The following is a 27757-nucleotide window of genomic DNA, read 5'->3' on the forward strand; positions in this document are numbered from 1 at the left end:
ATAAAAGGCATTGTTCCCCAGATCATCATAAAAGAACAATAGTGTTTCTCAAACATATATAATCATGTAATACAGTCTTAGTCACTGGTAGAGTAAAACACGTAGTTTCATTGTGTAAGTGTTCGTGTTTCTAGTAACAACTTTTCTCTACTCATTAGATATATTAATGTTGCCAAGTATGTGTAATATTAACAGTTAATCTAATGAAGTTTCATTATTTGATTGAAATCCTTTAAAACTTACTTGTATTTGTGTATCTGAAGGCCAATAAAAGTTGAATAAGTTTAGTAATATTTTAACGTTTCAAATGTCATTGGCTGATGGAAACTTTAATTTTAAAGGTACGAGTTAGTATCACTTTATTGTGTTCAGTTATTATACTGATGTAAAATCAAAATATTTGTCCTAATTAATGTTTTATCGCTTGAAGCATAAACAGAAATAAGAATGCGTATCGTTATAGATAGTAAATGCTCACTATTAAAAAAGTCAACAATTGAAAATTGTTTTCACACACAAAACTTTCTTGAATATTTTAATGGAACTGTTTTTATCTTTATTATTATTTACGTTATATATGATGTAATAGAGACTGTAACATTTTTTAATGCTCTATTTTTAAAGAGTATTGTTTATGTTTTAATGAGTAAAGGGAAGAGCTTGGGTCTCTAAAAATAAGTTTTATTTTCATACTGACATGGTTAAGTGAATTTCTATTTATGGATATTATTTTCTCCAAGTTCTAACCATATCATATCAAAGTGCTGAGCCATTTTCAAGTATATGACATGGTTTCTTAAAAATGGTTGTAAATACAAAAATGAGTTCAAGTTTTATGTTTAATTTTTTAGAAAAACATGCTCTATAATGTAAAGATAAACCAAAATATTTTCTATTTTTCATTTAGAAAGATGGTTTTGTTGACTAGCAGAGTAAAATCATTTTGTGTGTTCCAATTAACAAAGTGTACAAGTTTTTAAAATGAAGTTCCGAAATACAAAAATTGCTTTCAAATCTGAATAAGGTAAACATGGTATAAATGGTCTTTTATAAAAAATAACATAGCACAATAAAAAGAAACCATGTTCCTTCTGCCAAAATTCACAAGTAGTGTCATCTACGTCTTAAGTACTTGGACAGTGGATGTTTCATAAAAGTGGACAAAAAAACTAGTTATACATATGAGTACAAAAAGTTAAATGGCAGTTACATACATTTTTATATGACAAATTACTTGTTTGTATTTATATCAACAACTGACTGACTCATATTACTTTATTTATTTCTGGTACTTTTCACAATCTTCTAATTTAGTACTTCCAGTTTTGTCAATGCATATGAAAATTCTAGAAGTTACACACAAACTCACCAAGAATTATATTCTATGACACAACATAATTCTGAGTAAGGGGAAATGCAAAAGAAGGTTTGGTTATAAGCCTTGATATTTTACTTCTAAGATGGAATCATTCTTAATGATTAAAAAGAATTCTGGGATGATAGATAGGTAGGGTGAAAAGGTTTGAGCCATCTCTTGTTGAGATCTTCTGGAACGGCTAAAGGGAGAGCCTAGACGAGACAACAGGAAGGTGAACTGGGATGGCTCTAGGATGCAACTTATTCCTCAGTAACATTTAGTAGAAGGGGAAGTCAATTTAAAAAAATTGAAATATAATATAAGAATGCATTGCACTTTAATATCTCTTCCTTAACCAGAGTTGAGCTTTTCTCAGCTGCCCTCAATATAATGGATTTTGGAATGCTCCTGCATTACAGACACTATTTTAATCCCTTATTATTCTGAAAATGAGCAAATAAGACTCAACCAGTGATAGTGGATTCACCCTATTTCCTTTAACCCCATAATCAGTATTCATAATTACTGGGAGAGGAAATGAGAATGATCTTTATTCGTAATCTTTGATATTAGAAATGGCGTGAGATTTAAAACTAGTTAGTGACTATAATATGAAGGTCCTCTGAAGGTATTCTTCTATTGAGTAGACAGGATGATTCCGTAGCCATTTTTTGCAGAGCAGTCTTGAGTGGTTTTCCAGTCTTGTCATAGCTCTGGTGGGAGGTGGTTGTGGATTGACCTCCCCGTGTAGGATGGTTTTCTTTCATAGATTTAAAGGTGGTGATTTGGGAGATTGTAAAGTCCAGCATGTCTTGTGGGCTCCAGTGAGGCTAGATTGTGATTCCTTGTACAGCTGTTTGGAAGTTTGAAGGTGTAGTTGTTAAGGAGCACATGTTTATTACAAAAAAAGAATAGTATGAAAAGTAGGTATGGTTGAGTGGTAGTAACAATGAAAGGAGAGGTGGAATTGTGGAGTGTCACAATAAGGTCTTGCATAGTAAGTTTTAATCTCAGGCTGCATTTGCAGGTGACAAATAATGTACCCCCCACTTCTAGGTCTAGGCTTGCATCCCTTTGTACTAAGGAAGCCCTATCCATTCAGATATTTTCTGTAGTAAACAAGATCTATTAGCTGATTATTCTCTCACCTTGACATCTCAATATTAGCTATAAGAGACATGATGCTTCTGGTCATCTGTAGAATTGTTATTGTAATGTGAACTTTTTTCTGTAACCAATTTAGATTTTACAGTACAGATAGCAATTCCCCAAAGTGTAACCCTCTATAATAGAATAAGACCTGAAGCACATGTCATAGGGAAAGATAGACCTCACAGAAATTGCAAGGATGAAAAAAACAAAAATCCTTAAGGAATGAAGAAAGATATCTGATATAATTTTGCTAATTTATGTACGATTATAACTTGAAACAAAGTAGCTTTTTCCCACCACCACACAATATCTACTATTAATAGGAGATGACTGTTGGAGTTGGTAGTTTATTAATATAAAAAAACAATTCTTGCATATGAGGCCAAATGTTATTGGTGTGGAAAAAGTGATAAAAACCCAACTTTCACTCTATCAATCTACTCAGGAGGCTATTGTTCCTTGCAGTAATTATTTGTACTCTTTTAACTGATAATTTAAAGAATAGACTGAGCTTTATATACAATTTTATGAGAAATATATTGGAATTTTTACTTTGCAAAGAAGTTGACATCAGCTGTTTATGTCAATAAATGCACATTAGGAAATGTCAAATGTTTTCAAAACATAACCTCTAAATTATGTAAATACACAATAAAAATCCTCTGTAACTATAAAAGTAATGTGTTTTTATTACAAGGATGTGTGCTTAGAGATTTAACTGTTCATTGGTATTCTGAATTGGTCAAAGAGAGAAAAAATCAATAAATGCAGTACACCTAACTATACAGGTAAACTTAAAAAAATACTCCTAAAGTTGTATTGTTTTAAAATAAAATAAACAGGAATCTTTTAAAATGAATGTCTTGTCATCAAAATAAATCTTATAAATAAGATGATATTAAACAGTTAAATATTGTAATTTTTGTATTGCCCTGCATTTTAGATTTAAAAATTAACAGTATTCAATTTTCATTCACCATAGTAAAACTCTACCCCAACCTTTCTTTCTAGTAGTTTTTTTTTTTAAAATTTTCTGCTTTAAGAGATGGGTGTAATGAAACAACTGAGTTTCAACTTTGAGTATAACTAATAAAAATCAAACGTTTTATCCACAAGTACAGTATTAAACCTCAAACACTTAAAAGCCCTTATTTTTGGAGATGTGGCATATCGATCAAATATATGATTAATATGCACCAAATTAATTTTTTATTTTAAGATACATAATTTTTGATTTTTCAAACAATACAGGTACAAAACAGCTAGATTTTTTTTCTGAAGAAAAATTGAATAAAACTTCTTGTTGCTTATTAATCATATACATTGTTAATTCATTCAATTCCAGCTATTTTTTTAAAAATGTCTCCCAAAAGTCCTGGTGACATACTGCAATGTATCTGCTAAACATCCCAGCACTATAGTTATTATGCAAATCTTTGTTAAAATCTTATTATTTTATTTTCCAACCAACATTTTAAATTTAAATTTCTTTTATTTATTTTTAACTACTGTACTAAACTTTACAGTGATAACTGAAATGTCTATTCTTGCAATTTATTATGCTAAAAATTAATTGTCTTACAAAATATTTCTAAATGATTGTATTCATAAGAGATACATATAAAATTAATAAGCAATTATATGATCACTTTATGTACATGGAAGGTTAATTGCTACAAGTATCCTTCTTTGTGATATCCACTAATTTGTGAACATCTGTACACATTAACTTTGGGATTAAAAGGGTTCAAATGAGAGTTATTCCATAACTCTATGGCCAAAAGTAAAACTCAAAGTTGTTTCACTAGAGCCACCAGCTCTTAAGTAAATTAACTATAGCCTACTGTTTTGTATCTTATATTTTGAGGTTGAGTGGTAGATAGGGTTGATAGCCCTAACTCCGCCTCTTTAATAAAGATATTTTTCATTTCATTTCATATTCATACATGTAATCATATACAAAATATTCTTCAGGGACTTTGTTTACTGCACTTTCAAATAATATGCACGATGCTCTTCAAAACAGACTTTTACAAAATTCCTGATTGTAATGAAGTTTTTTTACAAATGTAAAATTACAAACTGTACCTTTCAAAACAGTTTTCACAGGAAAGAAAGACCATTTGTATTGATACAAATTTTATTTGTAGATTTTAAAGTCTCAATTAATGGTTAATTACATATTTTTTAGAATCTTTACGACGAAGGAGATATACGATTAGTTCACCTTGTGAACAGATAGGAGCTCAAGGGTTAAAAATGGACATGAAGAATGAAAAATTATCACCAGAAGAAGAAAAGTTGAATAAGGTGTGATTTATTTATTATGGTATTAAATACATATTTTTGGTATATTATGAAAAAATAATTTATGTTTGCACATTCATAAATAATATTGCATTAGTTTCTTTGGCTGTAGTTCTTACTTTTTAAGGATTAGCAACTGTGACACTTTCTTCAAGAATACGTTACCAAAACGCAGTTAAAATCATCTCAGGAAATGATCCGAAATAAGAGAAATAATCATTTTAAGATTTTAGAAAAAAAATTGACTGTAACGGTTTATAACACAGTTTATTGAAAATAGCAACTGCATAAACAATTGTATATATAATATGATTTTAGTATATTTGATATGTTAAATTAATTTGAAATTTATTTTATTAATTATTTATTGGAAAGAAACCAAATTAAAGAATTAACCTATTAAAATCTTATTTAAGGAAAAGTTAACGAGTTGTAATTATTATATATACAGACAAGAAAAAAAGCAATTGTATTTCTATGAAAGATTCTATTGATATAGAGAGGAATAAAATCAGATATAATCTGATTTTATTATTTTACTCTAAGTACTAATTATTTGGAATTTAAGAACATTTTTTAGTTTTAGAGCTGTTAATTAAAGTGTTTGAACAAGACTGAGGGTACCATGTGTTGATGAAGACTTTAACTGTTTGAAGTTAAAATTGATTTTGTTTTTTTTTTAAATTGGTAATATATAGTTTTGTCATAATTTAAAGTGTTTTGAAATATAATACGATTTAATTTGATTTAATTTTTGAAATGATAGAGCCTTTTTAAATTAAACATGTTGGAAACGATAAAAACACAGAAGAAAGAAAAACAGATTATATTGTGAAGTTTAATTATGACATATTCCAGCAACTTGTCAATATATGTGATGAAATTACTTTGTTGCAATGGTTGATTTTATACAAAGGTTTAATATTTTAGCTTGAGTTACAATGCTATCTTCATTACTAGGTAAATGTATTATCGTAACTGGAATTACGGTACTGATGAAAAATCAGTAGCACCAAGGTTTTATTACTATAAAGCATGTCTTAAAAATTCTTCTAATGCTGCTTTTAGTTTTAGTCACCAAACTAGCCCAGGAACTTTGGAATAGAACATTTTGAAACAAAATTTTACCATCACTAATGCATTTTTAGTGATACATGTATAATGGTGTAATGGCGTCCTTTAGTGGAAACATTGTTAATTTTTCATGAATATGTGTCTAACCTATAATGATGAGTCATTGATGTTCCAATTTTTAATGAAAACATAAAATGCACATGTTAATTTCAGACAACACATATTTTTTAGCACTAATTATTTATAGTCCTCAGGACCATACCATACGCACACAAAATATTATTACAGTCACACACTTTTATTATTATAGTTAGTTTTACAGACACTTCTCACTCTCATGTGGTTTTCCAAAATGTTATTCAACATTTTGCGGCTGTGGTGCATCCGCATAAATCTAACCACGCCCTTTGAGTCTCTCATTCACTCAGTGTGCTGTAATTAAATCAGTCAATTAATCAATCAGGTGTGAATCAGAGCTTTGCAATCAGGAAGATGATCCATGCTGAAAAAGTCTGGGCAAGGACGTAGCCAGCAAGGGGTTCGAACCCCCCCCCTCAAATTTTCAGTTACTTTTTTTAGTTATTATTATTTAATTGATTCAGTATTATTGAGATGTACTGCTGAGAGATCATTTTCAACAAAGAAACGGATCAAGAATTTTTAAAGAACAAAATGGGGCCTTACTCTCTGTCTACTACGGGAAAATATCAGTTGTCTGGACCCCCCAAAAAATGTATTTCCAAGCTACGTTTTTGAGTATGGGGATGAATTTTGCCACATAGACAATATTCTTTATTTACTTATTCATAGAGAATAGTAACAGCGTCCTTAAAACTAACAATATTAAAATTTGTATACAATAAATTGGTCTTGTTTTTTCCATCAAAAATCTCTTTCTAGATATTCTTCAATGGTGTAGTAGGGATTTTCTAGTAGCCACTTCTTTACTTCACTCCTGAAAGCCTTTGTGTTACTCTTCTTCAGATCTTCTGGTAAATAGTTCCACAGCTTCATACCCATGTATGATGCTTCTCCTCAAACAGGGCCATTCAATGCACAGGAAAGTTTTCTGCCCTTCGAGTGTTGTAATGATGCATGTCAAGACCTCTTGGTAGTCCATTATTGTGAACAAAGGTAACTGCCTCCAGAATATAGAGAGCCGTGACCGTCAATATTGTTAAGTTGGCAAAGAATGGACGACAACTGTCTCTCTGTTGTAAGCCAGTCAGTGCTCTTAATGCCTTTTTCTGGATTACTAAGATGCGATGTAGGAGTTTCCCCATACTAAGATACTAAGATACCATAACGGAGATGAGATTTTAAAAGAGCATGATATGCTATTTTAGCCGTGGCAGTGTCTGTAATTTTTGTTAATCTTCTTATAACATAGATCCCAGTATTTAGTTTCTTACACAAACTGTCAACATGAGCTGTCCAGCTGAGATCCTTATCTATTGTCACTCCCAGGTACTTTGCTTCTGAAGCCACCCGAATATTTGGCAGGTGAGCTGTTTGTTCCTTTTTGCTGCCCATAATTATCTGCTGGGTTTTAGTTTAATTTACCACTAGATTGTTATTGTGGCAATACTGTACAGCCATATTCATAGCAATATATGACTGGATCTCTAAATGTTCTATAGATTTTTCAGACAGAATCAGAACAGTATCATCAGCATAGATCAGGGTTGTGGCAAATTCTTCCAAATATTTAGGCAGGTCGTTGGTAAAAAGTGTAAATAGGACAGGCCCCAGGACAGATCCCTGTGGAACGCCTCTTAAAAACTGGTAATGGGCAGGATCTAATTCGCTGAACTTTATTATGTTGGGCATATTTAATTTCAACCACCTGTTCTCATTGGTCAACTAGCTCTCCAGCCATTCTGCTGCAGTGCCTTGTACACCTAAGGACGATAGTTTGGTCAAGAGTTGTTCATGGTCAAGCGTGTCAAAGGCTTTACTTAAGTCAAGTAGTATTGCAGTAGTTGTGTTTTTCACTTCTATTTGGTCTATTATATATTCAATGAAGCTAATCAGAGCAGTTGATGTTGATTTGTTTTTTGTGAATCCATGTTGTTGTTGTGTAAGAAGATTATTAAGTCTGAAGAAGTCAAGAAGTCGAGAGAGTACAACTTTTTCAAACACCTTTGAAAGGGTTGAAATAAGTGAGATTGGCCGGTAGTTTGTAGCTTCAGACATAATAAACATCACACAGTTAAAACTCTATGTCGGGTATGAAAGCCATTGGAGTTTTACTATATATTTAGTCTATGTACTCTCTGTAGTCTATAGGTATTGATTTCTGTACAGATGAGCTTAGAAGAGAAACTCAAGATTCCAGTCAGTGATCCAGCCTGCGTACCAGAGAAACCCGTGACTGTGACCTTTGCAGAGGTCACCTCAGCTGCCTTCAAGATCAAGGAAAATGTTGTGCGCACTCCTTGTGGGGTTAGTTTACATCATAGACCGATAACAGAAGTAGACTGGTAATCGTACGTTGACATTTGAGGCTGACGAGAACAGTGTGTTTAGAGTTCACCACAGCGTATCTATTCTGTGGAGTAAAGATGGGGTGAGAAGGACAAGGTGAAGCGGGGGATGAGGGGACGAGGGATGATGAAGGGTGGGCTAGGGTTAACATTACGGCAACTTTGCTTCCACCAAGTTGGCACACTTATGAATCTGCAGTCTTCTATTATTGGTCCCTAGTTAAGAACCTGTGGTCACAGATTATGGTTAGATACGGTTATAAAATGTTTCTGAACTACACTCCTGTACTGTATAGATTATTTCAGTAGACCTGATGTACAACTAATGGGTATCTACATTCGCCCTGAGGTGCTTTTCTACATTTGCCTCCGAACAAGTTCTTAAATTGGGTTACTTAGGCATATTTGAGTCAAAGTTGAGGTACGGAATAATATTTTAGGAATTTTCTAGTGTCATTAACTTTAATAGAGTATTCACTCTTCAAAAAAGAGCATTGAGGGTCGTCTGGGGAATGAGACCAGATAAGAGCTGTAGAGAGCGTTTCCGATCCAGCGGGATCCTAACCTTGGCCTCCCTTCTCATTTTTTATTTGATAATGTTTGTTTTTCGAGATAAAAATCTTTTTCCACATTTAAGTCATGATTATATCACATGGCACAGAAATTACCTAATTTCAGACCGTTTCAGACTCAACCTTTTCAAAAACTCACTTTTCTATTTTGGTCCTAAACTCTACAATTTACTTCCAAATGTAATCAAAATTCAATCAAATGCAAACAGTTTAAAAATTATTTATAGGCTTACTTGATTAGGAAGGCTTTCTACAGTCTCCACGAGGCTCTCGTGATACCCACGTCTTGATTAGACTGATTGTTTTTGTAGTAGGAATAATTTTAAAATTGTTACATGAATTGATTGTGTTTTACCTTTAGACTGTATGCTCTATTGTAAACAGTTCTCTTCTGTGTGGATAAATATAGAATTTATCCTTATTTAAAAAGTGACCAATCTTTATGTGCTACCCTTTATTATAGTTTTGTCTGTCCTTTTGTTTCAGCAAATAGTTGTAGAATCTCAATCTTGAGTAGTTTACTCCTTGCTAGTCTGTTACAAAGATTAGTTATATTATATGAAATAGAAGATTAACAAGCTTTAATATGTTTATTCAAAAATTATAATTTTTGAAGATGTAATAAAATGTAAAATAAATAGTTTACACAAATATTCTGTAGTTTCTGCTGTAAAACATATTTCTCTCTGTTTTAGGTATCACATATGTCTGAATCTGAAGGAATGGAGATTTTTCTTAAACAAGATTTTTTGCAGAGAAGTGGAAGGTAACATTAGATTGGTAATGTACCAATCGTACTATTTTTGTGTAAATAAGTCACAATATATATATATATATATATATATATATATATATATATATATATATATATATATATATATGACCATATTGTGACTTATTTACACACATGTAAATAATATGTATATATATAATCGATAGATCCAAAAATTGGTATGGATATTCTACATGGAATAAATTCAAATTCCTCTGTAGGAATTATGGGAAGGAAAGGAGAGGAGCCCCACTGTCAAAATTGTTTTCTCCATTTGGTGAATTTAGGTGCCTTGTGATCTGCATAATTTTAGCCTAAATCCTAAAAATTCTATAGAACAAATCTTAACCATAATGTCTGTTTAGTGTCTTTGGGCCCAAGAAGGTGAAGACCTAACACCCACAAACAAATATAAAAATAGTATGTTTGTGTGGTGTAATTCCCACAACATATAAATGTAATGATTGAATATAAAATTAATATGGATGCTCTATAGGATAAATATTAACTAACAATAATAATTCACAAGCCCCTTTGAAACAAAGGAAAAGCTATTTGCTACTCAGCAATCCTGGACATTCTGGTAATTCATGGATTTCAACCAAAATTTGTATGACTGTTCTTTGGCATAGATTCCCCAAAAGTTAGGGAGGAGCCAAGAAAGTATCCAGGAGAAATTAAGAGAACCTGCAGGCTTGAAGTTTCTAGAGACCGAAAGGGTTCAGGGTTCAGAGACTGGTAGTTCCCAAGAATCTAGAGGTCCCAGAGGGAGGCAGCCTCTGAAGGCTGGATTTTTTTAGAATCTCAAAACTACCAGAGAGTGGAGGAAATCACACAGGCAAAGAGCTTGCAGAAACTTAAAGCCTCTAAAGGCTACAAGTTGAAGTTAGAGGCTGGAAGGATGTCGAGTCAGATATCAGTTTTCCTTATCAGTTTTTTTCAGAAACGGAGATTATTACAGAATCTAAAAGATACCAGACTGTGTTGGTAGAGGCCGGAGTCTACTAAAACCTTGGTGGAGCTAGCTAAATGGTCCTATTAAGCAATAGGTATATAGGATTTGGAATTCTAGATGTTAGTTGCTCCAGATATCTAGCCACACTAAGAGATTAGAGACTTAAAAAGACTTTTTCTCTTTAAGGATAAGAAGCTGAAAAATTGCACTTCGTCCTTAAAGAGCATTTGTACTGCTTCTGGAGTAACAGGATATTCTGGATGGGTAAGATTTGGGGTAGGGGCCACCTCATGCCAAGTTCCACGAGGAAGTATTTATAGCGGCATAAATCTCAGTCATGCCTCCTTGAAAGAAGGCCAGCTCTGTAGCAGCCTCTCCAGTCAAAGCAGGCAGGAGTGAAATGCCTTTATTTCTAGGCTAGCAACTGAACACTTAGCGAGCCTCACCCAACTCTAACAGTCAACCCCCACAGTAGACTAGACCTATCGATCTAACCTTGCACCCCAATATCTCGACATTTGCGGTTAGTGATGTGTCGCTTCTGGACATCCATAAGGTTGCCTAGATTTAAGTGACACATCAGATTTTGCTGTACCCAGTGTAGGTTCAACTGAAAAGTATATATTAGCCAGAAGTGAACCCTCCTGGGGAGATCAGAGACTATATAGTAGTGTAGCTAATACAGTGACTTCAGAGTACCAAGGCTCTTGTGAAAATAACGAAATTCCATATTTAACTTGTAAGAAGGTGAATGAGAAGTTCCTGTTTTATCTTATCAGGCATTTCAATTTGAATGACCTTCATTAATTATTAAAAACAACAACAGAACATTCAGTTTAAAGTTATTGACTGTCCTTACTCAGCAACCATTCTGGGAAAGATTCCTCTTTTTATCTCCTTCCAGAGAATATTTAGGATTTCTTCCAAAACAACTCAGGTAATGTTGTAACTGTTTACGGTTTGACTGTTTTGGATATTTCAAAAATTTAAACGAAACTTAAACCACCCTATCAATATAAAATAAACTTAACATTTCTGTACTTTTTAGTAACTTTTTACATATTTTTCTTGAAAACAAATTATCAACTGTCTTTTTCTATGAACAATCAGTTCTGCTCCTAGTCAGGATTTGTTCATTGTTTGGTGAGGTACAGAAATGTTAAGATTTCAAACAGCTGATGTGTACGGACAGTTTCAAGGAACGAGGGGCCTGCTACGCTCTGATGATGCTGCCGGAGGCCCAGAAGAAGAAAGGAGTGATAGCTGCTTCAGCCGGCAACCATGCCCAGGCACTCTGCTACCATGGGAAGAAGCTAGGGATACCAGTCACTGTGGTCATGCCAGTGTTTGCTCCCATTATGAAGGTATGACGGTGATTAGTAGCATGTAAAAGTAAAATCGTTTCAATCTTGACTTTACTTAACAGTTTTTGAAATATTTGTGTTTTAGATACAGGCGTGTTATCGGTTTGGAGGCAAAGTGATCGTGGAGGGGAGTAACATGCAGGAGGCAAGGCACGTGGCCTTGGTCAGAGCTTCCAAGCTGGGACTGACCTACATTAATGGGTTTGCAACCTTACCTTTTTAAACCCTTATCAATTTTTTGATTCAGTAATTTTAATATGTTTATATCTTCCTGACACTGTTATCTCGATGCTTAGGTATGACCATCCCCACATCATCGCAGGCCAAGGCACTATAGGACTGGAGATCATAGAGCAGGTGCAGGATGTTGATGCTGTAGTCATACCGATTGGTGGCGGAGGGTTGATCGCTGGAGCTGCTTTGGCCATCAAGAGTCTTCGCCCTAATTGTAAAATAATCGTACGTTATTTACACAAGTCCTCCTTCACTTAAATATTGTTTGTATTTGGATGGCTTTAATTTGACCTAACAAAGAAGTTTTTAAAAGTAAGATTAGGAAGTGGAATTCAGTGTTTCAAATTCAGTTTGTTTGAATGAAAATTGTTTTTTAGATAGTCAATTGTTCTTTACCATATTTTGCCTCATATTGTTAAAGAGAAAATTTTGTGGTGGTCTCAAAGGGTGAATTTTGATTACCAATGAAAATATCAATTTTGGGACCTCCTGAATAAAAAAGTAGTTTAACCGGAAATGTTCCTTAATCAGAGCAATTGACTAATTCCGAACACATTTGGCGTCAAGTGTAGTTGGTGAGTACTGAGTATTTTCTTTGACTAAAAAAGAATGTTTACATTTTACGATGATTTGCCAACCATGGATAAGAAACAGCAAAATCTTCCTCAGAAAAGAAGAGTAGGCACCAGTGATCGTTGTTACCAGGCAAGAACATTTATCTAAGTTATGAGTAATGTAAGCTGATATTTTGAAACTGGATTCTTTTGTCATTTTCTTTAAAGCTAAGCAATTTTGTTTAGGTCGTATATTAAGTCTTACTTTCTATTTTTAAAGGCAGTCAAATTAAGTTCTTCTTTTCATTTCAATATAAGAGTTTCGCTTTTTATTACTGTATTTTATTCAATTAACAAAATAAAAATGCATTTAGTTGTTGTATATATATAGTTTTTAGGTTAGTATGCAATTAAATAAACAGGAGTTTAGTTTAATTCATCAGAATATTAGAAGCTTAAGAAGTAATTTTGATATATTTTTAACTGAACTGACAGCTAGAGGGTTTTATCCAGAAATAATAATATTATCTGAAATATGGGTTAAATGTAACGAAATACAGTTCTATGACATTTCAAATTATATTAGTTTTTTTTTTAAATAATGAAACTTATCGAGCTGGTGGAGTTGTGGTTCATATAAGGAATCAAGATAAATTATCCGTCATAAAATGTAATCCCGTTAATTTTAAGTCGGCAGATATTGTAACAGTAGAATTTAGTTTTTTAAACCAGGAGTTTTTGCTAATAGCTATATATAGATTACATTTGTACGACAAAAGTTTGTTTTTAAATGAGCTTACTGATTTTTTTTATAAAAAATAACTTTTTTAAATCTTTTAAACACGTCTTTTTTGTTGGTGATGTTAATTTCAATATTTTATGTGATGACAATTTAGTAGATCGGTATAATAATATATTATCTTTTGGTGGACTGGAATGCTTAATAAAAGAACCGACTAGGATTACTGACGAAACAAGAACTTGTATTGATCATGTTTTTGCACGAGTAAATAGTAAAGATGAGACGGAGATAGAGGCAACTGTTGTACAAGCAAACATAACTGATCATTGTATGATTGTGGTGCGTGTGCGTGTGTGTGTGTGCAGGCGGCAGGTGCAGCTGACCTTTGCTCTCATGCTACCACCCGGTTCTTATCGCATCAATTACGCAACACTTAGATCGGTTCTTGCTACCACGGATTGGACGGATGTTTATTGTCAGCCTAACCCTTCTGATTGCTTTTGACGTTTTTCTTAATGTTTTAATTCATGCAATTTCTATAAGTAAATTTGAGACTGCAAATAGGGCTATGGTTTGTAAGTTAAAGCCGTGGATGAATGATTTTATTTGCCGTCGAATTAAGTTTAAAAATAAGCTGTTTGAAAAAGTTAAAAGGCATCATCCAGAGAACGTTAAGGTTGAAAATTTATTTTAAAAAACTTTAGGAATAAGCTTGTGTCAGATATCCGTTTATTGCGTGATTCATTAGTCTATTATAGTCTTCTTTTTGAAAACTGTCGAGGTGATTCAAAGTCTACTTGGAGGGTAATAAATGATGTTTATTTATTTACATACGGTATACACCATTTCACATTTGTTATAGGTATTGTGAAAATACAAGAGGCTTGATATAAACAACTTACATAAATAGTTTACATGCATACATGCTAAAGCAAACAGAAGCAAAAAAATAAGCAAAACAAGTGCCAAATAACATCAACATCGTGAAATAAAAAGAAAAATTACAACAGATCGAGTTTTACCTGAACATTTTATAGCTAATCCTCAAAACTTCAGAAACAAAACAGGTGCCTCCCTCTGTTCTCATTGTTACATACAACGAAAAACTCAGACGGAATACTTCGTAATGGACTACCTCATATTGCTTTTGTTAAACATCTCCAGCAAATAATTGCTACAAAGACTTCCTTATCAAATCTGGATACAAGTTCAAATCCTTCAAACACTGATCGTCATGTAGCGGAATTTAAACAATCGCAGTTTCCAGCAACGCAGACAATAAAAACATCAAGACCACGTGGATATCATTGCCTTTCTTCAAGCATTTTTTCGGCTCTCCGGTTCCCGTACATGAGGCCATTAGCTGCTCGACACGACCTGTACCACCTCTAGCGTCTTCAGTGCAGTGTGATGAGGGGGGTGTTCAGTTCAATGGGCAAAAGTGTTAGTAAGGTGTTGGGTCCTGCTTTTACATGTGGAGGGAGTTAGTGAATGTAAGGTGTCTGGAGTTGAAATTAACCCTCAACCATGTTGATAGTTTTTGGTAACAGATAGTAAGAGTTTGTCCAATGATACAAGCCAGTATTTTTTTAGATTAAGACCAAATGTAAATTACAATAATGTTAGAGAAAAAGTACTTAAAATTAGGCCTAGTTTAAAGGGAAAAGTCAAAGTTTCAAAAACCCTTTTCAAAATATAAGCTTAGTAATTTATTAATATTTCATCAAAATATTCAGCAGCACCTACCATCTCGAATCGATCTGCTTGACATAACACTGTCTGAATTCCAGCCAAAGCCTGAAATTTTATTCTTAACTGAGCATAAATGCCTCTGAAAGTGATTTTGCTTACCTAAAAATTCCAAATTATGAAATAAGCAGTTTTATTACTGTAGAAAAACCACAGTTGGTGGGGGAACAATGATACTAACTCGTAGTAACAGTAATATTAAAGTAAAACCAATAATGTACCCTCAGATTAAGTCTCTGCTTAAAGACAAAGAATTTGAATGTTGTCTTTCTCAACTCTTTTTTGGTGATGACTCCTACTTACTAGTATGTATTTATAGATCTCCATGCAAAAAGTATGATGATTCCTTCCTAACTAAGTTTGATTCTCTCTTAGGCACAGTAGCAAAAAAGACATGGTAAAAGTAATAATATTGTAGTGGGGAGGCGATTTCAATATAAATGTATTAGAGAGCATAGCAACACATATATAGAATTTGTAAATATTCTGAAAGCTTTTAACCTTTATTATTTAGTTGACTTTTCCTACTCGAGTTACTGATCACTCCAGAACTGCCATTGACAATTTTGGAACAAATATAGATAAAAAAACTTACCTGTGTAACTGGCATAGTAACTGAAATTTCTGACCATGATGGACAATTGTTGGAATTACACAATGTAAAAACAAAAAGTACATCCAATAGCTTTTATAAATTTAGTAGAAACATTTCTGAAAGCAGTGTAAATGGATTTGTGAAAGTTTTTGGAGAGAGAAAACTGGTTGGATATGTATTGTGCTCCTGTTGAAGAAAAATTCAATGTTTTTTTATACCACATTTATGTATCATTTTAATGTACATTTTCCTTTAACCAAAGTCAAAATTAAATGCAAATTGTAAATCTTGGATAACTGACAGTATTAGGAATAAAAAGGCTACATTAGTTAATTTTAAGTGCACAGGCTAGAAGTACTAAAGATAGTGATACCAAAGAAATGTTAAAACACATAAGGAAAGAACTAAAACAGAATGTCATTTTAGAAAAGAAAAAGTTTTTTGACAGAAAGATTGAATGCTCTACTAACTTGATAAAATCATACCTGGCAAATTAATTAATAATGAATTGGGTAGAAAGTTAACTGGTTGTAACTCAGAATTACTTCTGAATGTAGATGTAGACAAATTTCTGATCCTTTATGTATAGCCGAAAGTTTTAATAGTTTTTTCTCATCAACTGTAGAAAATTTTAATTTTACCAAACTTGCCTAATAACCTTGTTCTAAATGTGAAATTCCCAAACTATAAATGTTCAAATGAATAAGTCCTTTTTACTTTCAACCAGTAAATTCAGATGTAGTTAGCACCATAATTGCCTCTCTCAATAATAAATTCTCATCAGGCCATGATGATGTGTCTGTGGCTGTCTTAAAACATGTGGCAGAGTTATCAGTGGCCCTCTGGCTCATCTCATTAATTGTCCTCTTTTGTCACAGGTATATTTCCCTGATCAAATGAAAATTGCCAAAGTTGTCCCAGTTTTCAAGAAGGGTGACCCTCATGATGTATCTTGCTACCGTTCCTATTTCTCAGTTATCATGTTTTTCAAAAGTCTATGAGCGAGTAGTGTACAACCAATTTGCCTCTTATCTAGAATCTAATAGTTTATTTTGACAAGGAGCAGCATGGTTTCCGATCTGGCAAGTCTGTGATTACAGCTGCAACTGATTTTGTGCAGTCAATAATTGAAAATATTGGATAAAAAGAAAAAAGTGGCTGCCATTTTTCCTTGACCTGAGCCGAGCATTTGACAGTGTCTCACATCCTAAATTACTACAGATTTTGGAAAACCTCAATATTTGATAGAAAAACAGCTGCTTGGTTCAAATCTTATTTAACAAACCGCAAGCAAATATGTTTGAGATAACAAAGCAAAATGGAAAACAAAATCAACAAAATTCAATCAAGACAACAGTTCATAAAATATGGCGTCCCCCAAGGTTCCATTTTAGGCCCTTTGCTGTTTGTTTTGCTATTTAAAGGGATTGCCCAGTGTGGTCATGGGAAACGGGCAAATTTGTTTATATGCAGATGACACTAATCTTCTTGTAACAGAGGACAATATAAAACAGCTTGAATTATCATCTTTTCTTAATATTTCCCAATCTTATTCAAAATATGGCCCAAAAAAAAATTTATTAGTCAATTATGAAAAAAACACACCTTATGCAATTTTTCACAAAACAAAAATTCAAATAAAGAGACCAACCTTAAAATCCTAATAGAGAAATCATGAACTGGATCAAACAGACAGCACAAATTTCTAGGGTTGACGATTGACAAAAATTTAGACTTGGACAAACCACGTAAATAGAATTTCATCCAAAATATCATCTGGATTATTTGCTCTGAGAAGAATGTCAAAGCTGAGCAATCTCAAAACATTGAAAACAATTTTATTATTCACTCATTCATTCTCACATCAACTTTGGAATTAGCCTATACGGGGGGGACAGTCAGAGCAAATCTCAATAGAATTCTGAAATTACAAAAAACAGGCTGTCAGGATCATGTTTTAAATCTTAGATGGAGAGACTCAGTTAAAAATTTATTTTGCTCAGCTACAAATTCCAACAGTATTTGCCTTATATATTACTGCCACAATCTTAACTGCAAAAGAATGTATTGAAATATCAGATTATCCTACTCAAAAATACAATACCAGGAATTTCCAGATATAGAATAATTGGGCATCATAATCTTGAGTTCTATAAAAAAAAGCCCAACCTACACGGGACTAAAATTTCTTCAAAGATTACCTTGCCACATTAGATCGGAACAAAAACCTTGCCAAAATTTTAAGAAAAAATTAACAAGTTACCTGACAGCAAAGGCACTTTACTCAATAAGAGGAATTTTATGAATCGTGATGGCCCATTAGTTAGTTCATTAATTTGAAGCTTATTTTTAATAATTTAAAGTTCTCTTTAATTTATAATATGAACTTGCAGAAATATAATGTTTATAGATTAAACCATTATATATTATGTATGGCTATTTTTAAATTGGAAAATATACCCAGAATTCTAATTTGTTAATGTAAAGATTAGTCAATTATATTGTATATACAATGCTGACACTATTCATGTATAAAATGTATACAACTATGAATAAAGAGATTCTTATCTTATCTTAACAGCAATATAGTTCATAAACAAGTGCATACATGAAGGTGGAACCGTAAAAAAGACTTAATTAAAGTACCGGTAGCGTATAAAATATAGAGTTACTTATATACTACTGAGACATACATATGCATATGAACAAATACAATACGAAAGAAAAAATAAAGATTAGCGTAGCCTATGTTCATTGATATATATAAAAAAAATCATTGATATATATAAAAAAATCACAAGAAACCATTTCCATTTAGCAAAATATAAAACATGCTACAATACATGCAAATTTTGATGCTATTATAATAATATATGAACAAAAGTGTTAAGAAAATAGCAAGCAATATATAACATTCACAAGAAACCATCTCTATTTAGTGAAATATACAATATGCGACAATACATGCAGGGTTTGATGCCATTAAATATAAACAAAAGTGTTAACAAAAAAAAACAAAAACAAAAAAACAGCAAGCAAAATATAACGTTCAGTGTCAGAGTTTCACGTGTGGCCAGAGAGATATTTAGTGACCTCCCTCTTGAATGATGTGTCGGACATGCTGAACAAATCAATATGCGCAGGAAGACCATTTCCCAACCTGTGAATTCTCGGTATTGTACTGTTGTACGCATAGTTCCTAGCGAGGAATTCCCTCTCGAAAAGCTGCACAGATCTTGAAGATGGTCGAGGACAACGAAGATTGATCCTCTCTAAAAGTCTCGGGGAATCACAAGACGACGACAAAATCTTCTTCAAGAACATCAGGTCAGCAATTTGGCGTCTGGTGCTCAAGGGTAGGAGCCCAAATTGGCGTTGCAGAGCTTCAACAGGAACCCCGTCGTAGGCAAATCCAAGTCTCAACCCAATCAGCCTGATGAATCTTATCTGAATTCTTTCAACGAGTTCAACCTGACCCAACAGGTAGGGAGACCATACAGGCGAACAGTATTCCAATATTGGTCGAACCAACTGGACGTACAGGGCCCGAAGTGTCCATGGTGAAAACCCATCTCGAGAAGTCCTAAATATAAGACCGAGGGCAATAGTGGCTTTCCTAGTAATTGCAGACAGATGCTGTTCAGGGCTCAGTGACGAGGACAAGATAACTCCCAAATCCTTAACTGTACTTGAGCGATTCAGTATGGTTCCCTCCATCTCGTAGTTGAAGACTATGACCCTAGCTGAGCGATGGAATGAGACCACAGAGCACTTTGCGAAATTTATATCCATGCCATCCCGCACACACCAGGAGACGACACTTTCCAAGTCAGATTGCAGAGAGGCGCAGTCTTGAAGTGTGGATATCTCCCTATATACCTTGGCGTCATCCGCGAACATTAACAGGCTAGACGATGTGACGACATTCTGAAGGTCATTAATGAAGATAGAAAAAAGGGCAGGTCCCAGCAGAGAACCCTGAGGCACCCCAGACACCGCCTCAAATGCAAAAGGTGTCTCACCGGCATGACGCACGACGAGGAGACGATTCGCCAGGTAACTCTCGAACCACATCAAGAGAGATCCAGTCACTCCCCAAGTCCTAAGTTTTGCTAGGAGATGAATGTGGCTTATCCTGTCGAAAGCCTTTGACAAATCAAGATAAACGCAATCGACCTGGTGGCCCAAAAATTCCCTTAGTTTTGATTTGAATGCACTTCAATGGTGGTTTTCTAGTAATAATATGCTGCTAAGTCCTGCCAAGACAAAATATATAAACTTTAATTTAAGGATTGAGAAGAAATTCCAAGACTGTATAGTTTATAAATGTGCTAAATGCCTTTGTTTTCAATCCAAATGCAATATTGAATGTGCTATAGTAGGTCAGACAACCACTATGAAGTATTTAGGAGTTATATTAGATCATGAGTTAAATTGGAAGAAACATAATATATACAAAATTTGAAGTCTAAACTTACTAATGTATTGAGATGTTTTTACTTTTTGAAAACAATTTGTAGAGAACAAGTTTTAAGAACGGTTTATTTCTCATTAGTTAATAGTAGATTGGAATATGGTTTAATTTGTTGGGGTGGGAATTATGAATCAAATATCAAACCGATTTTTCTTTTGCAAAAGTTTTTTTAAGATTAATGACAGGAAAGGTGAAGACAGAAGCTTCGTATCCTCTATTCGTAACTAGTAAAATTCTTCCTCTGAAGCATTTGTTTGTTTTCAAGGTCCTAAAGCTGTTTTATGTAAGAAGTGGGAATTTACCACAAAAAAATAGTAGTTATATCTCTAAATTAAGAAATGAACCTGTATTTACTGTGCCCAAGCCTAATTTAACTTTTTTTCAAAAAAGTTACATCTTTTTAGGACCCAAAATTTACAACGTTTTGCCAAGTGTAATAATAAATTGTAATAATTCTAAATCGTTTTCAAAAAAATTAAAAACGTGGTTATTGTCTTTTGAAAGTGTTGATTTTCTAGTAAATATAAATAGTTGATAATTAATTTTAAGTTTATTGTTGGTTAAGTCTGTACAAACGTTAAGTCTATATGGAAGATATAATAACTGGATATGGTTATAATTTATATTTATGGCATTTTATGTACTGAATTAGCTTTAGACTTTGAAAATTATATAATGTGTTTTTTATTCAAATTTGTTTTATTAAAGCTTAGTTTAAATGGGAAGATTTATCGTATTTGAATTTATTTTATTTGTTAATTTCATTTGCTTGAGTGTTGTTTTCTTTTGTTTTTCTAAGAAAGTTGGAGCCTCTACACAGGCAGTTCCTTGCCTTTTGAGGTCCTATTTTGTTTTCTTGAATTTTGTTTATTGATGTACCTTAGCTGTATTAATATAAAAAAAGACATGTTCATATTTCTTTAACAAAAAGTTACATTGTTTTATTTTTATTTTCATGTCAATTGTGTCTACAACTAAGGAGCAATGTTTGTGTTTGTGCTTAAGGTATAAATGATGTTTATATAATTTTACTATTGTACATATTTTCAAGAAAATAAATAATTTTTCTATTCTATTCTATTCTATGATTTTAGTAGAAACATTTTAATAGCCTAAAATATTGCTCTAGTGGTTTTGGTAAAATGTTTAGTATTACAGCCACCTAGCTAATGTTGTCAATTCCCTGCAGTATAACATGGGTGTCGGGCATTTTTTAAGCCGCACTAATGTCATACTTTAGGTATGTGATGAGCATTCAATTCTCTAGACCCACTTTAAAACAGTTAGATATTTAAGGTTAAGGGTCAGTGTGGCATATTCCTGAACAAATAGATAGAAATAGTTTAGGTGATCTTACTAAATTCCATAGTATTTTGATGAATATTCTCGAATATTTCAGTAGTTGCTATTGAAATAATTAAGTATAAAACTTTAGAAGAAATAATTGAGATTAATAAGATGGAGCCATAAGTTAATATCACTTCATTTTCTATATTTTGTTTTTTATTTTTAACTGGTCCACTCAGTAATAAAAATGGGTCCTACCTTAATTTTGAGAAACTGAAGGAAAGAATTCTCTCTCTATGATTGACCAAAACTAAATAATATATTTTAAAACAGATGAACAATTTGAATTGTAATAAAAAAACTTATAATTTAGAAATTTAGGATAGGAAAGAGACTTTATTTGGCTGAAACAGAAAAAGCTTGTGCATTATTAAGGCAATGTGCTTTAACTTAAGACATTATCTTACAACTTTGCAAAATAAAATTCCCTCATTGTTGAAGAGAGTCCATGATAAAATTTATGTTAATAACAATAGTGATACTGAAAAGTATACTAAAATAAATAAGCATTCCAATAAAGCCATTTTAAAATCTGAATTTGTAATTTCATATACATTTAATATATAGTTTATATAACATTAAAACCTTTTTTGTTTTTGTCATGCTACCAGGGAGTGGAATCTGACAGATGTCCTGGTTTTGCCACCTCTATGTCCTGCGGTAAGCCTACAATTGTGTCTGTCATGCCTTCGCTTGCAGACGGTTTGGCAGTTCCTCTTGTGGGAGTGAACGCTTTCCAAACTGCACGCCCGTACATAGACAAAGTGGTGAGCAATGCTAATGAATATTTAAAACAGATAACGAATGAAAATTAGATGATTCTCAAATGGTAATAGGTTGTAATGTTAAAATTCATGAACTGATATCAATTAACATTTAAGCTAGAAAATAAGTTCAAAATATGGGCCATTTGAGACGTGTATTTAGATATTAATTAAAAACAATTGTCAGACCTAAAATAATATTATATTGATTTTAATTATTTACCAACTTGGTTAATTCCCAAGACACAAGTTAATATAATAAATAAAACTAGAATACATATATAACACAGTTTGTTCACAATGTATTTGTTACAAATTCTAGATAGACCTTAATTTTAAATTTATCATGAATTTTGAAATTTTATATTTGTCTTAATTTTTACCTAGACTGTTATTGACGATGGAAAGGTTGAAAGGATAACAGGATTTCGGACATTTGCCATCGTTATAGGTTATAAAGGTATAACACTTGTTAGTATCCCACTGTAGCCTGTGCTGGTGTGATGTGTGATTGTGATCTCGTACTTTTGATTTACATCTTGTAGTAACAACGCCTGGACTGGACTCCATGCAGCTTTGGGGGATGTTTGAACCCTTTTCTTTTCTTCTTTATGTCTTTCTGTTCGTTATTTTTTATGTATTAATACCTCCCCCACCTGACGATAAAGATAGATTCCAATCCTCGAAACGTTGTGTTATACCTTTTATAACTTATAACAATGGCAAATGTCCGAGATTCTGTTATCCTTTTTACTAAAAAACAGGAAATAACGTAGGACCAAGAAACACATTTAAAATCAATTAAGTGTTCGTTTTATACATAACATACAATGTTTTCATGATTTTTTATAGTAAACACTGTGTTATTATAATTGCCCTCTCTCCAACTGCCTATTGGTTTAATTTCAGAACATACCACTTCTATTAGGAACCATAAAAGCAAACAAACAACAACTCCTCTTTTGATTTTGTTTTGATCATTAACTAAATGGATCCCTAAAAAAAACGTAAATACAATAATATATACGTAATAAATACGTAAATACGATATGTAAAAATGTATTTTGATGGAATAATGTTGTAAACAATGGTTTTAACTATAGGATATTCTGTTGGTAGTACACTAATACCCCTTTGATAATTAAAGAATTGTTGGCATAAATGTAAATATTTTGTGTCGACATAGAATGCTTTAGCTACCTTGTATTGAATTAATAAAATAAAATGGGTTTGTGACTTGCGTTAAAGTAAGTTAATATAAGATAGTCCTAGAGTCAGTTGATTGGTGTAAGGTGGTTGTGGTTGGCAGGTGGTGGTGAAGGAGGAATGGATAGCCATCGCCATCTTGAGGATGGTGGAGATGGAGAAATGTGTGGTGGAGGGGGCAGGAGCTATAGGTCTGGCAGCTATATTGGCCGGTCATCTCTCTGAGTTTAAGGGGAAAAGGTAAAATGCACTCCTTATTCAACTAATTTCATTTAAATAATTTGAAGAAGTTTGTTCATTGAGTGGATTTTACTTTGTTCTATACAGGGTGTTTCAAAATTATATGATAACTTTAAGGAAATGATTATTCATACTAAAGCAAAGAAAGGATTCTATAAACATATGTGAACTTATTTCTCCATTACTTGTGAACCGATCATAACAAATGAGGTGCAAAAGATTCTATCACTTAACAAGCAATTTTTATGTTTTTTATAATTTTGTTGTATTTACTATGGTTTTTATGAAATTTAACATTAAAATGTTTAAACTCCCACCATTTTGAAAATAGTCAAGATATTTTTATTTTTTTTTTGCAAAGTGTTGTGTCTAAAACATACAGGGTGTAAATTAAGTCCTGATATGTCTGGATATATTCCTGGAATGAGATAGGGGTTGCAATTTAAAAATTTCAGGTGATCCCCTTTTCCCCCCTTTTAAAATGGATGGGGAAATATTTTTATCCGTCATAAAGTCCAAAAAAATTTTAGTAGGTATGATGAAGATTTTACATTGATATGTCAATCCATTTGGAATACACCCAGGCATATTAGGACTTACTTTACACCCTCAGATGTAAGGGCTTGTTTGCCCATAACTTTTGCTAGGATCATTGTAGAGATGTTTTGTTCACGTCATTGTGTTTCTTTTGAATTTATCTTATAAATGACATGTCACAAGATAGGGATTGAAATTTGAAAATTTACAGTGATCCCCCTTCTACCCCCTTTGAAAATGGAGGGGGAAATAATTTTATCCTTCGAAAAGTTCATAAAAGTATTTTAATAGATACGATGAAGTTTTTACAACGATATAGCAATCTGTTTGGAATATATCCAGGCGTATCAGGACTAACTTTACACTCTGTATAAATAGTCATGCAAAGTAACAATCCTGTACCTTAAGAAACTTTTTATTTTTGATTTTATTATGTAAAAAACACAACAGACATACAGACCGAAAACGAAGCATTATGGGGCATGTGTTTATTGGAACACTTTTCTTTGATTTAGCATAATTAATCATTTCCTTACATTTTTTTAACGTAATTTTAAAACACTCTGTATACATTTGAAAATGTATAAAACAAATTTCATTCATAAATAATTAAAAATTTAAATAAGAATGTAGCTGTATTTATGAGATGATATTGCATAACACTTTACGATGCTACATCTGGATGGTAAGGTAGTGCACCACTGTGACAATGTTGTCGTGTTGGCAGAGTGGTTCTAACTGTTAGTGGTGGCAACATTGACACCACAGTGCTGGGCCGCTGCCTGGATCGTGGGCTAACAGCTGATGGCCGTCTCCTCAAATTCTCTGTGGTGGTGAGCGACAGAGCAGGGAGCATCGCAGAGCTGTGTACCCTGCTGGCTGATGTGGGTGTCACCGTCAAGGATATCCTTCAGGAGAGAGCTTGGCTCAAGAATGATGTGTTCAGCGTCAAGGTAATCCTTTAAATCGATTTGATTCTCTTGCAGATTGGATCTATCTTCACAACGTTCTATGGGATGTTTTACCTGTTTGGAAGCAATGTTCACATATTGGGTTCCCTCATTATAAATATTTGTTGCAAATCTTAATTCAAAAAATTTAAATGTGTCTTTTGGTTTTCGGCTATGAGTTGAATATGAATACGACTTTCATCATATTTGGTGTTCTGAGTGAAGCAGCCTTTGGAAGTTTAATTGGGAATTGGTTCTGATCATTTCGACATCAGAATTGTGCACTTGATGTGACAATGAGATCAACTCTTCGCCTAGATTAAATTTGATTTTGTAGTCTAGATGTCTCTCATGTCGAAACGATGAAAAAGAGTTTGTGTTGTTTGAGCTTCTTCCTTGACGACTTTTTTTTTATCCCTTCAGACGTACAAGACTCCAGATTCCTTTCTTTAAATTCCAGACGTTGCACAAAGAGGAAGGTGAAGTGGAGTTATACTTATCATTCACATTGAATCAACCCTTTGAATGGCTGTGGATTATTGTTCAAAAACTTCAAATTGTTTCAATTTGAAAAATAGGTGATAACTAAAAAAATATTGTAATTTGTGATGTATTGTTCTGGTTTAACATCAGTTGACTGAAAATTCCTTTCCAAAGCAAAGCTGAAATATCTAAAGATTTTAATTATGTTAGCAATGTGTTGATCTGATGTCCAGAAAACTTATATAATAATTACTGAAACACATAATACAAATATTTAAATGTTACATAAGAACTCAATTTAAAATATTTAAAAAGCAAGTGTTGGCTGGCAGAATAAGATATTATAGATACATCGATGGTCTATGCTGCGTTAGGGGTAAGATATAATGAAAAGCAGCAAGTTAAGACGTAAAGATCCTTATACGAATAAGTGCAATGAGAGGTTTCTCAGCTTCTTCTACTAAGAAGAAGAAACAAAGAAGTTCTTGTCATCAGCCTATTGAACGTTATTGTTTGGTTGACATATCCGAGTTTTGGCTGACTTAGAACCAAGGCAGAGCTGCAGACATGCCTTCCATACACTCCAGATAATGACTGTTACTGCGCTATACATCCAAGAAGTTATCATGTATGCACACCAGAAGAATCTCAAAACTGGAAAGGACCTTCATTACTACAACAACATTATGCAACAAGCTACACTCTACCCATACACCGAACAGCACTTTTCAAGGAGAAACCAACCTACATTGGGCGAAAACTATGGAACCATCTACCACAACCAGAGCTTTAGGGTAACGCTTTTAAAAAAGCACTCCATGACTTGCTTGTTGGACAGCCTTTCTACACCATTGACGAATTCTTGAACCAAGACTGGAGGCCTCAACTGGAACTCAACAATCGCTCTCAAATATGATGCATCATCGGACTCAAAAATTATTTTTCCAAAACAAGTTTATCTGATTTCTGACTCTATTACTGTTTTTGATGAATATGCTAATAAAGAAGTTTTGCATATACAACATAAGTTTTAAAAATTAAAGTTTTAAACATGACCGTTTCAGGTGAAAATTGTGTGCGAGGCTCGTAACATCGGCCACTGTAAAGAGCTGATGAAAGCTCTGACTGATAAATACGACTCTGTCAGCTTCGCCGGCTTCATGCAGACTCTGGACTCCAACATTCGGACCATGTCTACTCCTGACCTGACTTCCAGCCCTTTCTACAAGAAGCTTCACATGAGCGAGTCAGGTTCAGAATATTTGATGTAATGAAAAAATCTAATTGTTTTTCTAAACATCTATTATTTAATAATATTCTGTTTGAATAAAATAGACATACTCTGGTTATTTTAATATTCCACTAATTAAAAGACCAATTTTAGTATAGGTTTGGCATAATTCAATGACTTAAAAATAACAAATAACTGGTTGATTAACGATTGTTTTCATTTAAAAAATAATTAAAGAACTTCAGTTTTTATTTTTGTTGAACAACTAGCAACGATAAAACAAACAACACAAGCAAAATTCTAAACACTGATATAGGATCACAATAAGGTAAAAAGATTAGAAAGCAATTAAACCATTATAAAATAGAATATTATTGTTATAATATCAGATAATTAAGACAAGATAATAAGACAATAATTCATAATGAAAGCCTCAATTTGTTTTATTAATCGATAGTTGATTACTAACCAAAATAATCCTCAATGTATTGTTGTGAGACATTTAGATCTAAATTACTAGTCGACAGTCATACAACAGCATACGTGCTTTATTTTTTACTTGTTCCGTAAACAGTTTAGATGTTTTGTGTGTATCCTTTATGTATGTGACCA

General features: G+C 33.0%; 1 protein-coding gene across 3 annotated transcripts; it reads left to right on the top strand.

Moving 5' to 3' along the window:
- Positions 1-104: 104 nt before the first annotated feature.
- LOC124366441 (L-threonine ammonia-lyase-like) lies at positions 105-27263 on the top strand. Of its 3 annotated transcripts, none has more exons than XM_046822999.1 (11): positions 105-341; positions 4701-4819; positions 8198-8335; positions 9644-9714; positions 11868-12039; positions 12125-12240; positions 12336-12498; positions 22346-22501; positions 23808-23944; positions 25209-25434; positions 26979-27263. In XM_046822999.1, the coding sequence occupies exons 1-11, from the start codon at positions 308-310 to the stop codon at positions 27183-27185; spliced, it is 1539 nt and encodes a 512-aa protein (XP_046678955.1). In that variant the 5' UTR covers positions 105-307; the 3' UTR covers positions 27186-27263. The 3 variants fall into 3 exon arrangements, with proteins under 3 accessions (XP_046678955.1, XP_046678957.1, XP_046678956.1); XM_046823000.1 differs by lacking the exon at positions 105-341 and adding an exon at positions 3118-3297; XM_046823001.1 differs by lacking the exon at positions 4701-4819.
- The last annotated feature ends 494 nt before the right edge of the window (positions 27264-27757 follow it).

This window comes from Homalodisca vitripennis, chromosome 7, assembly GCF_021130785.1.
Source record: "Homalodisca vitripennis isolate AUS2020 chromosome 7, UT_GWSS_2.1, whole genome shotgun sequence".
Classification (NCBI taxonomy): domain Eukaryota; kingdom Metazoa; phylum Arthropoda; class Insecta; order Hemiptera; family Cicadellidae; genus Homalodisca; species Homalodisca vitripennis.